Here is a 13,934-nt window from a genome sequence, read left to right as displayed (position 1 = left end):
CTGCTGAGTAGCTGGGACTACAGATGCATGCCACCATGCCCAGCTAATTTTTATTTTTATTTTATTTTATTTTATTTTATTTATTTATTTATTTAGAGATGGAGTCTTATTTATTTATTTATTTATTTATTTATTTATTTATTTATTTATTTTGAGATGGAGTCTCACTCTGTCACCTAGGCTGGAATGCAGTGGTGCAGTCTTGGCTCTCTGCAACCTCTGCCTCTCGGGTTCAAGTGATTCTCCTGCCTCAGCCTCTGAGTAGCTGGGATTACAGGTGTGCATCACCACACCCAGCTAATTTTTGTATTTTTAGTAGAGACGGGGTTTCTCGATGTTGGTCAGGCTGGTCTCAAACTCCTGACCTTGTGATCTGCCCGCCTTGGCCTCCCAAAGTGCTAGGATTATAGGCGTGAACCACTGCGCCCAGCCTTAATTTTATATTTTTAGTAGAAACAAAGTTTCACCAGTTGGCCAGGCTGGTCTCAAACTCCTGACCTCAAGTGATCCACCTGCCTCAGCCTCCCAAAGTGCTGGGATTACAGGTGTGAGCCACCACGCCCAGCCAGAAGATTCTATTTGTTAAGAAAAAGAATATCCCAGGACAATAATAAGCAAAGGACTTGAATATACATGTCATAAAAGATTTATAAAAGACCAAATAACTTGGAAAAAATGTTTAACACTTCATTAGTATCCACAGAAACGCAATTTGAGACAATGACATAGTCATCAGATGGGTCAAGGTTTAAAAAAGATAACACCCACTATTAGTAAGAGTATGGAGACCAGGTGAGCTGGCTCATGCCTAAAATCCCAGCATTTTGGGAGGCCAAAGCAGGTAGATCACCTGAAGTCAGGAGTTCAAGATCAGCTGGCCAACACGGTGAATCCCTGTCTCTACTAGAAAAAAAATTTTTTTTTTTTTTTTTTTTTTTTTTTTTGAGATGGAGTCTTGCTCTGCTCTGTCACCAGGCTGGAGTGCAGTGGCACTATCTCGGCTCACTGCAATCTCCACCTCCCAGGCTCAAGTGATTCTCCTGCCTTAGCCTCCCGAGTAGCTGGGATTACAGGCGCCCTGCACCACACCTGGCTGATATTTGTATTTTTAGTAGAGATGGGGTTTCACCATCTTCGCCAGGTTGGTCTCGAACTCCTGACCTCATGATCCACCCACCTCAGCCTCCCAAAGTGCTGGGATTACAGGTGTAAGCCACCACACCCAGCCCAAATTTTAGTATTTTGTACTAAAAAATAGTGGCACACGTCTGTAGTCCTAGCTACTTGGGAGGCCGAGGCAGGAAAATTGCTTGAACCCAGTAGGAGGAGGTTGCAGTGAGCCCGGATCACACCGCTGCACTCCAGCCTGGGAGACAGAGTGAGACTAAAAAAAAAAAAAAAAAAAAAGTGCACATTGGTATAATCCCTTGGTAGTGAAATTTCAAATAACTGTTTTGCTTTGTATTTTTCCATATTGCCATTTTAAAAAATGAGCTTTTAACTTTATAATAAGTCATGATACTGTTGTCATTTGGAATACATACACATACACATATACCTCTATCTATCTATCTATCTATCTACCTACCTACCTACCTACCTACCTACCTACCTACCTACCTATACACATATATACTTACAATAAAAGGTTTACTATACCTTCCCTAGTTCAGGGCCACATCTTTCTGCCACACATATTTCCTCCATATTGAACTATGATCTGATCCTCCTGAAATTAAAACTGACGTTGTTACTTCCTTGCTTGAAATACCTCAGAGGATCCCATTATCAACAAGACAAAGTGTAGTCTTCCAGCATAGTGTCAACGCCATCCAAGCTCTGACCCTGTCTACCTCTTCACCCAGGTCCGCCTCACATTTTTGGTTCCAGCTACACACAGTGATTGTGATCTTTTGTAGCTATTTGCCTTCCTACTTTACTCATTGCTTTGTCTGGCATACTTAAAAACCTCTACCCTTTTGCCCTCAGGGTACGCCCTGAAGTGGAGCTCCTACAGCATGTTGGGCCTACTGTCATTACTGCACTTAGCACAGAGTCTGGAAATCTATTCCTTGCTCTCTTTAGAATGTAAGCTGCCCACCAGAGTCTTTAATTTTTGTATTCTTAGTGCTAGCACAATTACCAGCCTGGTGAATAGAACATTTAACATTTAAATTGTTTTGTTCATTTTTCTGTTTTGTTACTTTTTTTTTTTTTTTTTTTTTTGAGATGGAGTCTAGCTGTTGCCCAGGCTGGAATGCAGTGGCACAATTTCAGTTCACTGCAACCTCTGCCTCCTGTGTTCAAGCGATTCTCCTGCCTCAGCCTCCTGAGTAGCTGGGATTACAGACACGTGCCACCATGCCCGGCTTATTTTGTATTTTTAGTAAAGATGATATGTTTACCATGTTGGCCAGGCTGGTCTTGAGCTCCTAACCTCAGGTGATCCACTCGCCTCAGCCTCCCAAAGTGCTGGGATTACGGGCGTGAGCCACCGCGCCGGCTGTTTTGCTACTTCTGATACTTAGTTTCATTTTCATTTACTGTTTGAAATGTTCATTATTGCATTCAGAAAAATGTTGATGATTATACAACAAACATGTTGATGATTACATGGGAACATGGGCACCCTAACTTTTTAACTACACTGTTCCTTGTAAACAAAGTTCATCCCATAAATCTCAGAAACTGACTATAGATGCAAATTAAATTTTAAAAATAAATAAGAGTTAATCATCTACCACTGGTGTTCCCCTTTGAAACGAAAAACAACTGAAGGCAAAGTTTATAGGCTCTTCCAGAACAGCGAAACAGATTTCTAGAGAAGGCAATGGCTTTGAGATACACTTATCAAAAAGAAAGAAAGGATGCGCACAGTGGCTCACACCTGTAATCCCAACACTTTGGGAGGTCAAGGAGGGCAGATCACAAGGTCAGGAGTTTGAGACCAGCCTGGTCAGCATGGTGAAACCCCGTCTGTACTAAAAATACAAAAATTAGCCAAGCATGGTGGCATGTGCCTCTAATCCCAGCTACTCAGGAGGCTGAGGTAGGAGAATTTCTTAACCCCGGGAGGCAGAGGTTGCAGTGAGCCAAGATCATGCAACTGTGCTCCAGCCTGGGCGACAGAGCAAGACTCTGTCTCAAAAAAAAAAAAAAAAAAAAAGAAAAGGAAGGAAGGCACCATTGCACTCCAGCCTGTGCAACAGGGTGAGACTCTGTCTCAAAAACAAACAAACAAACAAAACCCAAAAAAATAAAAAAAAAGAAAGGGAGAAAGGCAATTTTAAAAATACATTTTAGTTTTAGTTTGTGAATGTTGTGTGCAGGTGACAATTTTTTTTTTTTTTTCTGAGAGACAGTGTCTCACTGTTGCCCAGGCTGGTCTCAAACTCCTGGCCTCGAGTGATCCTCCTGCCTCAGTCTCCTGAGTAGCTAAGATTACAGGCATGAGCAATCATCTTTATCTTAGTAGAAAACTTTTAGAATGCCCCAGCAATGGCTGTATCTAAAATAAACAGGTATTTGCCCTCCATAAATCAAATAGATGTAGCCAAATCAATATATCCCTTGCCTATACAATTATATCGAACACATCCCTATATAGTTACATATCAAATATTGAATATTCAGCTAATGATCAAAAAAGATGAACACAGTCACAAATATCCTCTTCCTTCATATTCAGCCTTCAACCAAAAGTCTTTCTAAGGCAGCATATAACAGAGCTAATAACAAATTGACGAATTAAAGGGGCATACTAGGAAAAATGGAGAAATAATGCCATTTGCTCTGAAAATACTTCATTTTATCTTGAGAATTAGATATGTTTAATATCTGCATATAACTTAATACACATTTTATCCATTAAATTTTTTAAGTATAACCTAAGGCTTTAAAAGGTATCTTTTTTTTTTATAGTAATTCAAAATTACAGAAGATGCCCTTCCTATAATTGAAGTTATTGATCAATTGAAGGTATAACCAGACTGAAATATACAGCAGCTTCTTGAAGAATGGCAAAAATAAAGTGAAAGTTCTAAATTCTTCTCTGAATTTTTCAGCTATTGCTAATGGAAGGTGCTGCCAATATAATAGGCAACACAGGTTTGTCTAACACTGGTCCAAGTAATCAATCATCATATCTTATTTATTTTTATTTTTATTTTTTTGAGACGGAGTCTCACTGTGTCACCCAGGCTGGAGTGCAGTGGCGCGATCTTGGCTCACTGCAAGCTCCGCCTCCTGGGTCCACACTGTTCTCCTGTCTCAGCCTCCCAAGTAGCTGGGACTACAGGCGCCCACCACCATGCCCAGCTAATTTTTTTGTATTTTCAGTAGAGACGGGGTTTCACCGTGTTAGCCAGGATGGTCTTGATCTCCTGACCTCGTGATCTGCCGCACCCGGCCCTTATTTCTTAAGAAAAGAAAACTGTAGGAGTTTGCATAGTATATCATCTGGTGAGACCTCAGTCCCATGGTGAGAAAATTCTCTATAAAAGCTACATGGCCCGTGATGTCATCCAACACCACATAAGCATATAAAATACATGATAAGGCTCTCCAGGAAAAAACATTCACAAGAAATAATGACTTCTTTCATCAGCTTAAAAGTGGGAAGAACTTATTTGATTAAAACCCTCTTTAAAATCGATTGTCTTGTTAGACTTCCCCTATCCATAATGAAATCATTACAGGGTTCTAATGTCAGGTGGAAAAGTGTTGACTATGGAGTTGTTTAGCCTCTGATTCTAGGATAAACCAAACAGTTAAATAATTTCCAAAAGTACAAAACAGACATTCCCCTCAAGTTACCCAGGCTTCTACAGGTACTTTTCAAGTGACCTACAAGCCCTATATTTTAAACAGCCACAGAAGTCAGAACCAAATTCAGGTTTCCAGCAAACACTGTAAACTGCAGTTCCCTGTGGCAGCCTGTCAGGTGGTCAGGCAGTCTGAACGACTCTGGGTTCCTCTGCAATTGCTGTCATGACCGCGAGCCTCTCACGTTCTACTTGGCTGACCGTCCAGGTCTGAGGAAGTGAGAGCCAACAACCGCTTACTCAGCAGCGCATTGTGTCGCTTCAGGTATTCAATGGTGTCTCCTTGCTTTTCAACAATTTCTTCTAGGCCTGAAATAGTCCTGCAAATAATCAAGATATAAATGGGTTACACATATTCCCCAATACTCATTAGTTTCTTTGCAAACGAGTACCGATTAGTTTTTAGTAAAGCATATTGTATTTGTTACCTTTTCTTAGATGTCAGAAGCCAGGGCAATATTGCCAAATAAGAATCTTTTCCTAAATCATTTTAGTAACTTCTACTCTTGAAATAAATTTAAAATGTTATAAACTTTCACAACTCTACGTTTTAAAAAAGGCCATTATTGCTTTATTTAAGACAGATCCTAATTTGTTAGAGTAACATAATTGAGTATAAGTGATCAACTTAAATGGCATTTAAAGATAAGTAAAGGCAAAATTCATTCAATAATCAAATGATGATTAAAATAGACAACTCTGACCATGAGAAACAATTTTTTAAATGTATGGCATTTGTTTCTTTTTGCATTTCTCCTTTTTTCTCCCATACCACAAAATGTATCTTTTGCACTTGACACAAATAAAAATACTATATAAGTATATAAAACAAACAAACAAAAAATCTTAAACTCCTCCCTACACTACTGCCCCAACCCACTTTGGTCTCACTGCTCAGAAGTATAGCTATAAAGAGTTTTAATTTTTTTTTTTTTTTTTTTTTTGAGACAGAGTCTCGCTGTCTCCCAGGTTGGAGTGCAGTGGCGCGATCTCGGCTCACCACAAGCTCCGCCTCCCGGGTTCAAGCCATTCTCCTGCCTTAGTCTCCCAAGTAGCTGGGACTACAGGTAACCACCCCATGCCCGGCCAAGTTTTGTATTTTAGTAGAGATGGGGTTTCACCGTGTTAGTCAGGATGGTCTCGATCTCCTGACCTCGTGATCAACCCACCTCAGCCTCCCAAAGATTACAGGCGTGAGCCACCGTGCCTGGCGAGTGTTTTTAATTTCCTTCCACTAATTTAAGATATTAGTACTAGGAATAGTGATGATGATAATGATAATGACAATAATATGCCAGATAAATTTTAATGTTGACTAAAAATTGCCTATTCAAGAAATAGCAACCTCTGCCTCCCAGGTTCAAGCAATTCTCGTGCCTCAGCCTCCCGAGTGGCTGAAACTACAGGCACGCATCACCACACCTTGCTAATTTTTCTATTTTTGATAGAGACGGGGTTTCACCATTTTGGCCAGGCTGCTTGCATGTTTAAACTTTTAAATCTGAAAAGAGTCTTGGTCTGTTGCCCAGGCTGGAGTGCAGTGGTGCAATCTCTGCCCCTGGGTTCAAACCATTCTCCTGCCTCAGCCTCCCGAGTAGCTAGGATTACAGGCGCATGCCACCATGCTGGCTAATTTCTGTATTTTTAGTAGAAATGGGGTTTCGTCATGTTGGCCAGGCTGGTTTTGAACTCTTGATGTCAGGTGATTCGCCCGCCCTGGCCTCCCAAAGTGCCAGGATTACAGGCGTGAGCCACTGCGCCTATCCAGTATTAAATTCTGAGCCCCAACAGTAGGAAAACAGCTTCTCTCCTCCTTTCCTTACTCCTCATAAGTAAATAAATGCAAGAATCTTCACCAAAAGATCTTTAGTCATACAAAATTGAAGTGTCAGATACTTTATAAATATAATTTATTTACAGGGCTATGCTTATATAAATTGCTTTAATAGTCATTAGAGCATTATATGGGCTGAGATTTTAGTACTATTTCCCTGTGAGGACTTAAGTTTTAATTCCTGTATATTATCCATGCCTGAAGTACTATACAAATACATTGCAGGGAGGGGTCCATTTTGGACAGAGCTCCACAGAGTCCTATTCCTGCACCTAACCCATGGTTTCTGCATATATTCCCTGAGAAAGAATATGGATGACTTTTACTGGCAAGTATATACTTTCCTTTAACTTTCCACGTAGACACGCTAAACATGAAATAGCAAGGCAAGGTCTAGACCAAATGGGAAGACGGGATGGATCTTGTTCCCCTTCTTCCTTCTATAGAGTCACCCTCGATTTTTCAGAGAACATCCTTTCCTCCCACTCATTTTTCCTGGCAGTCAAGGTCTCCTACTGAAGTGCACCCCTCTGTCTGACAACCTCACTCCCCAGCTCCACCAATCTCCTTCTATTAAACTTGCAAAGTTCAGAAGTCTATTTCCTGATACCATTTCTTTCTCCTGGTTTATACCAGGTAATCACAGATTATTCCTACCCTATAGTGTAAGCAAGCTCTTTCGCCTATCTTTTCCCTTTAGACTTTATTTTGAAAAATGTCAAACTGCAGAGGAAAAAATTTGCTGGCTGGGAGCAAATTTTATTACTAAAAATACAAAAATTAGCCAGGTGTGGTGGTGGGTACCTGTAATTCCAGCTACTTGAGAGGCTGAGGCAGGAGAATTGCTTGAACCCGGGAGATGGAGGTTGCAGTGAGCTAAGACCACACCACTGCACTCCAGCCTGGGCCACAGAGCAAGACTCTGTTTCAAAAGAAAAAAAAAATTGCTGAACTACTTACATAAGGTATTTTTAATATATTATTAAAACAATGGGTCTGGCATGGTGGCTCTTGCCTGTAATCCCAGCACTTTGGGAAGCCGAGGCAGGAGAATCAGTTGAGACCAGGAATTCAAGACCAGCCTATAGTGAGACCCTGTCTTTACAAACAAAAAACAAACAAAAAATGATTATGTGTGTTAATAATGCCTTAATAAATCTGATTTTTAAAAAATGATTAACATTTGCTTAGTGCTTTGTAGAGACAACACTGTAGAAAGAGCATTACATGCATTATTTTATTTACTAGAAAATCTCTGGCTGGGCGCAGTGGCTCACGCCTGTAATCCCAGCACTTTGGGAGGCCGAGGTGGGCAGATCACTTGAGGTCAGGGGTTCGAGACCAGCCTGGCCAACATAGTGAAACCCTGTCTTTACTAAAAATACAAAAATTAGGACTGGACACGGTGGCTCACGCCTGTAATCCCAGCACTTTGGGAGGCCGACGCGGGCGGATCTCGAGGTCAGGAGATTGAGATCATCCTCGCTAACAAGGTGAAACCCTGTCTCTCCTGAAAATACAAAAAACTAGCTGGGCGTGGTGGTGCACACCTGTAGTCCCAGCTACTTGGGAGGCTGAGGCAGGGGAATCACTTGAACCCGGGAGGCGGAGGTTGCAGTGAGCCAAGATCGCGCCACTGCACTCCAGCCTGGCGACAGAGCAAGACTCCGTCTCCCCCGCCCCACCAAAAAAAGGTATGAGTACATACATTCTAACTGATATCAAAGTTCTCTCCGGGAGCTGGTAACAGAAAATTTCTTTCCTTGTTTGCTTACATTTTTGCAATCATGAACTTTTCAGAAAATGTCATTGAAGTTTTCTCTTTTTGAAATTCAATTTTAAAAGAAACAAGGGCCCAGTGGCTCACGCCTGTAATCTCAGTACTTTGAGAGGCTGAGGTGGGAGAACTGGCCTGGAGGCCAAGAGTTCGAGGCTGCAGTGAGCCACGGTCGTGCTAGGTCACTCCAGCGTGGGCGACAGAGCGAGACTCTGTCTTAATAAACAAACGCCGTAAACATTCCGAAGTGCTTTGTTTCCCATTGGAGAAATCTGTAAATATGTCATGGAAATTGGAATCTTTATTCTCCTCCTGTCCCTCTGCTGGTGGAGTAGGATTTTACCGCTGGTTCTACCTAGGCGTAGAGCTGTGTCTGCAAACAAAAAAACTAGGCAAGAACGAAAAAAGTTAATGTTCTTAAAATATGCAAGTGGAGCCCGAAAATAGTTAAATTATTGGACTAGGAAGGCATCCTTTAATGCCCAGGTCTCTGGGTAAGAGCTCACCAAGCGGCTGCGGCCAGAAGCCCCGGGAACCGAAGCGGTTCAGGCGGTAGGCACCACCCACAGTCCAGGTCTTCTGGGCCGGCACGCCCCTCCCACCATTTCAGCCAATCGGAGCTAAGGGGGCGGGGATGGGCCAGCCGGAGGCGGGGCGGACGCAGGAGGGGGTGTGTCTGGGGCGGGGCCTGGCAGGTCCCAGAAGGTAGCAATTTTCGCGGCCAGAGTCTTCCAAGTCCCGGTGGAGAGGTCGGGCTGGCCGGGGCTTCGGCCTCCGGCGTCGGGAAATGGCGGCGGGGAGCAGGATGGAGGACGTGAGTGCACGGAGGTGGCGGGCGGCTGGCCCCGGAATCCCCTTTTTCCTGTGCCGGGGCGCACGGGGCGGAGACTCAGAGAGGGAAGCCACCCTTGGCGAGTGCGGCCGCGGCCGGAGGGGGCGCCGCCTGTGCCGGGGAGGCCTGGGCGCGGGGCTGTGGGAGGGCGCCGGCGCCTTTGGGATCCGCGACACGCTAACTCTGGGCTAATTTTCCTGGTGGAGGCTGGGGTGGGCTCCTAGGCGGTGGGCGCGCGGCTGCGGGGGTCCCAGGCTGGCGCCCAGCCCACGTGCGGGGTACGTCTTTGATCCCGGAACTTGCAGCTTCACGTGATGCGCGCCTGGCCTGACAGCCTTTCCTCCCCGCGAGTCTCTGGGAGCCGGGCCACTGGGTTCCGCTCGGACGCCCCAGGGGTGCAGGGGGCGAATCTCCCTTCCTAGTGGGGTCCCTTGCCTTGGCTCTAGAGGCTGTGGACTTGGAGTGACAGCGACGCTCGGGCCGGGCGCCAGCGTCCCGCAGACCTGTCGCTATCATCGCCTGGAAACTCATATGAGAGAAAAACAGTGTCATGTGCTGTTTTGCATCTAGCATGGTAGGAATGCAGAGGTTTTTAAATCTTTGATAGACTCAAACCAGATTACCAAAAAAACCAGTGGCCTAGTTTACAGCGTGTATAGTACAGAATAGTAGCATAATTACAAAAATCTTATTTCTTTGCTTCAGTATCATAAGGTGTTTTTAGGGGAAACATGTATGTATGCCCAGAATTAACTGGAGTTTCCACTGGAAAGTAATAAAATTTTTCCTCTTGAGAAAGGCAAAGTTGACAGTTACATTAAAGCACTAATTTGGGTTAATAAATTAGTAGGAATATTACTGTGATGCTATCACTGAATGAACTGCATCAGGAAAAGGAAGAGAAACACGAAACAGTTCCAGCACTACGGTAGCTTAGATTCTTGTGCAGTGACCATGGTTAAATAATCTTGATGAAATAAAGACCAAACAATTTCTAATGAAACTAAAATTTTCTATTTTTTCCAGTTGAGAAAATGGAAAATTAACTGTGAGACCTGTAAGTAGATTTGAGACTCATATATATTTAAAGCAAAATTCATTGTTTCTGAGTTTTTAAGGCTGAGCTTCATGAGCTGACAATGTATGGAAAAAAACGAATACATAAGAGGAAAATGAGAGACTCTTAGAAAAACACATGCAGTAAGTGCTTCTTGGTTGATGCTAAGCTGCTCTAGGGTTCTTGGATCTGGGGACTGGAGGCGGTCTGGGAGACTCATGCCTGTGATCCCAGCACTTTGAGAGGCTGAGGCAGGTAGATTACCTGAGGTCAGGAGTTTGAGACCAGTCTGACCAACATGGCAAAACCCCGTCTCCACTAAAAATACAAAATTAGCCAGGTGTGGTGGGGGGGGGGGGGGGGGCCTGTAATCCCAGATACTGGGGAGGCAGGAGAATCCTTGAACCCAGAAGGCAGAGATTGCAGTAAGCCAAGATCGCATCACTGCATTCCAGCCGGGGCAACAGAGCGACAGAGCGAGACTCTGTCTCAAAAATAAAAATAAATAAAAATTAATTAGAGATTAATGTTTTGCCACCAACCACATATTGGAGTCACTTTAGATCTGAGTAAGTTGCCTGCTTTTGGTATTTCATAGACATGATTTCTAGCCTTCAGGGAAAAGCTAAAAATTCTGGACCATGCCTTAGTTACAGACACTTAAATGAGTTGAGTCAAAGACTGTGTTAGTAAGGATTCATTGTTTGCAGGCAGTGAAACCAACTCTGACTAATTTAAGGAAAGGATTTATTTGAAAGGCTATAAGGTGAGTATATGCCAAGGCCTCTGAAAGGGCCCAAACAAGGGCATCTCAGGGCATTGAAATGACAGGAGTCCTTTTCAGAGTCTACCCTGGAATGAATCTGCCTAAACCATGATCTTTCTTCTTTTTTTGTGTGGAGTTTCGCCCTTGTTGCCCAGGTTGGAGTGCAATGGTGCGATCTCGGCTCACTGCAACTTCCGCCTCCCGGGTTCAAGCGATTCTCCTGCCTCAGCCTCCCAAGTAGCTGGGATTACGGGCATGCACCACCATACCTGGCTAATTTTGTATTTTTAGTAGAGACACGGTTTCTCCATTTTGGTCAGGCTGGTCTTGAACTCCCGACCTCAGGTGATCCACCTGCCTTGACCTCCCAAAGTGCTGGGATTACAGGCGTGAGCCACTGCACCTGGCCTCATGATCTTTCTTTTACTGCTCATGGAGAGAGTTGGATTCACCCAACTTTTTCATTCCATGACCACTCCTAGACCAGAGGAGGAGGAAGGGTATTGAAGGATGTTTCCACTAAGACTTAATGCAGAAGTAGACAGTGGGTCCTCAAAGGAAATAGGGTTATTGTCACAGAAGAGGGAAGAGGTACCATGTGGGCAAAAACAATGGATATATGTAGTTAATAATGGAAATGAAAAAAACATTTGGCTTCAGGAGTCCTCTTCCCCTCAGCCTTCACTTGCAGATGGTAAGTTCATAGAATGACTGGGTGCTGTTTATATGGTTATGCTGTATATTTCCTATAGGATTCATTGGAAAGTAAATACTCCTTAGTGACATAGAGAAGAACCATAGTATAGTCCCCAACTCCTTCATGTAGTTAGGAAAAAAAAGATACATGAAAAGGAAAACAATATAAGGCAGCGTAGGAAATATTCCAAATGAGTATTATGGGCAATATGTTTTATAGGAGTTTAAAGCAGAAGGAAAACACTTAACAGGGCCAGTTTTATAGAGAACATAAACTTGGTTAAGACCTTGAAAGATGCATAGAATTCTGAAAAAGATAGGGGAGCATATTTGTAGGATTCTATGGAAAGCTCATTTAAGCGAGAGAAGAAGGTGCATGAAAGTAACATAGTAGGAGATAAAGTAGATTATTGTCTTATAGTGAAGGTTTCAATGCTAGCTTTGTTTAAAGGTCCCAGGTCTGGCTGGGCGCGGTGCCTCACGCCTGTAATCCCAGCACTTTGGGAGGCTGAGGTGGGCAGATCACCTGAGGTCAGCAGTTTGAGACCAGCCTGGCCAACATGGCGAAACCCAGTACCTACTAAACATACAAAAATGACCCGGGTGTGGTGGCACATGCCTTTAATCTCAACCTGTCGGGAGGCTGAGGCAGGAGAATCGCTTGAACCTGGGAGGCAGAGGTTGCAGTGAGCCAAGATCACATCATTGCACTCCAACCTGGGCAACAAGAGTGAAATTCTGTCTCAAAAGTAAATAAATAAATAATAAATAAATAGATAAATAAAAATTTCCCAGGTCTGAAGCATACAAGGAAGTTGAGCAGTCTTTCATTCTCTCAACACACATATTGAACACTTTAGCACCTGCTATGTATCAAGTGTTAAAAGCACAAAGGACATAATATAAAAGAGTCTCTGCCCTTGTAAAGCACATTTTATTCTGACAATTTCAATGCCGTGTGCTTAGTATGGTAGGTTATAATACAGATGTAACAGAGTTCAATAGGGACTTCCATTCCCAGCCAACATGGAGTAACTGGGAATAGATCTACCATTCTGCCTGAAACAACCGAAAAACTAGATATAACATATGATACAACACTTTGTGAGATACCGGACATCAGACAACGAAGGGTAAGCAATCTCAGAGATGGGAAACAAATGCTATGAACCCTATCACTGCCCCGGCTTACTGCCTTGAAAGAGTGTGCAGGCTGTGACAAGGAAGGGGGAAGGCAGGCAGAGCCCAGCAGACCTCTTGAGTTGAGGACCTAGGAGTCCGAAGTAACTAGAGGTCACAAGACAGAGCACCCAGAGAGGAGAGAGCTACAAAGAGGGAAACTGAAGGTCTGCAGGGGAGCCCCTACCCCCACCCCTACTAGGCATCCAGTAGAGTGCTAATCAAGGCATGAGGAAGCTCTTGGAGGCCTCGTAAAGAACCACCTAAAAGGATTGGAAGGGGCCGGGCGCGGTGGCTCACGCCTGTAATCCCAGCACTCAGGGAGGCAGAGGCGGGAGGATAGCTTGAGCCCAGGAGTTCGAGACCTGCCTGGGTAATACAGCGAGACCCCGTTCTCCACAAAAGGAAAAAAAAAAAAAAAAAGACAAAAAAAAAAAAAAAAGGATTGGAAGGAACAGTTTCTCAATACAGGGCCAAGAATACTGCCTATTTCACCGACCAGCCAGACAGAACCCTCATAATTCACAGAGCATATAGGTAGAGGACTCAGAAAGGTCTTGCCTCAGTAGTGGAGTATAATTAACCTTAGATGAAGCCCACCTAATTTCTTAACAGCAAGACTGTTTCCAAGTGACTTCACTGCACTCCATAACAAAGTTCACAAATATAGGAATACAGAAAATGGCCGGGGGAGGTGGCTCACGCCCGTAATCCCAGCACTTTGGGAGGCCAAGGCGGGCAGATCACGATGTCAGGAGATCGAGACCATCCTGATTAACACGGTGAAACCCCGTCTCTACTAAAAATACAAAAAATTAGCTGGGCGTGGTGGCGGGCACCTGTAGTCCCAGCTACTTGGGAGGCTGAGGCAGGAGAATGGCATGAACCCGGGAGGCGGAGCTTGCAGTGAGCCAAGATCGCACCACTGCACTCCAGCCGGGGTGACAGAGCGAGACTCTGTCTCAAAAAA

The 13,934-nt window shown here is 43.9% G+C and overlaps 1 protein-coding gene and 1 pseudogene across 1 annotated transcript in view; one reads left to right on the top strand and one right to left on the bottom strand.

The window, feature by feature from the left end:
• LOC108530854 (40S ribosomal protein S20-like) overlaps positions 1 to 8,467 on the bottom strand; it is a 20,671-nt pseudogene extending 12,204 nt beyond the window's left edge.
• A 608-nt stretch (positions 8,468 to 9,075) lies between these two features.
• The window catches only part of TMEM192 (transmembrane protein 192), a gene marked incomplete at its 3' end in the record, with an annotated part of 31,139 nt that continues 26,280 nt past the window's right edge, over positions 9,076 to 13,934 (top strand). The window contains exon 1 of the mRNA XM_017873943.1: positions 9,076 to 9,248. Within this exon, the coding sequence (XP_017729432.1) occupies positions 9,222 to 9,248 (27 nt within the window). The remainder of the gene's footprint in view (positions 9,249 to 13,934) is intronic.

Source organism: Rhinopithecus bieti, unplaced genomic scaffold (assembly GCF_001698545.2).
Source record: "Rhinopithecus bieti isolate Rb0 unplaced genomic scaffold, ASM169854v2 scaffold_5260, whole genome shotgun sequence".
In the NCBI taxonomy this organism is placed as follows: Eukaryota; Metazoa; Chordata; class Mammalia; order Primates; family Cercopithecidae; genus Rhinopithecus; species Rhinopithecus bieti.
The sequence above is the reverse complement of the archived record's forward strand: the minus strand, read 5'-3'. Positions and strand labels throughout refer to the sequence as shown.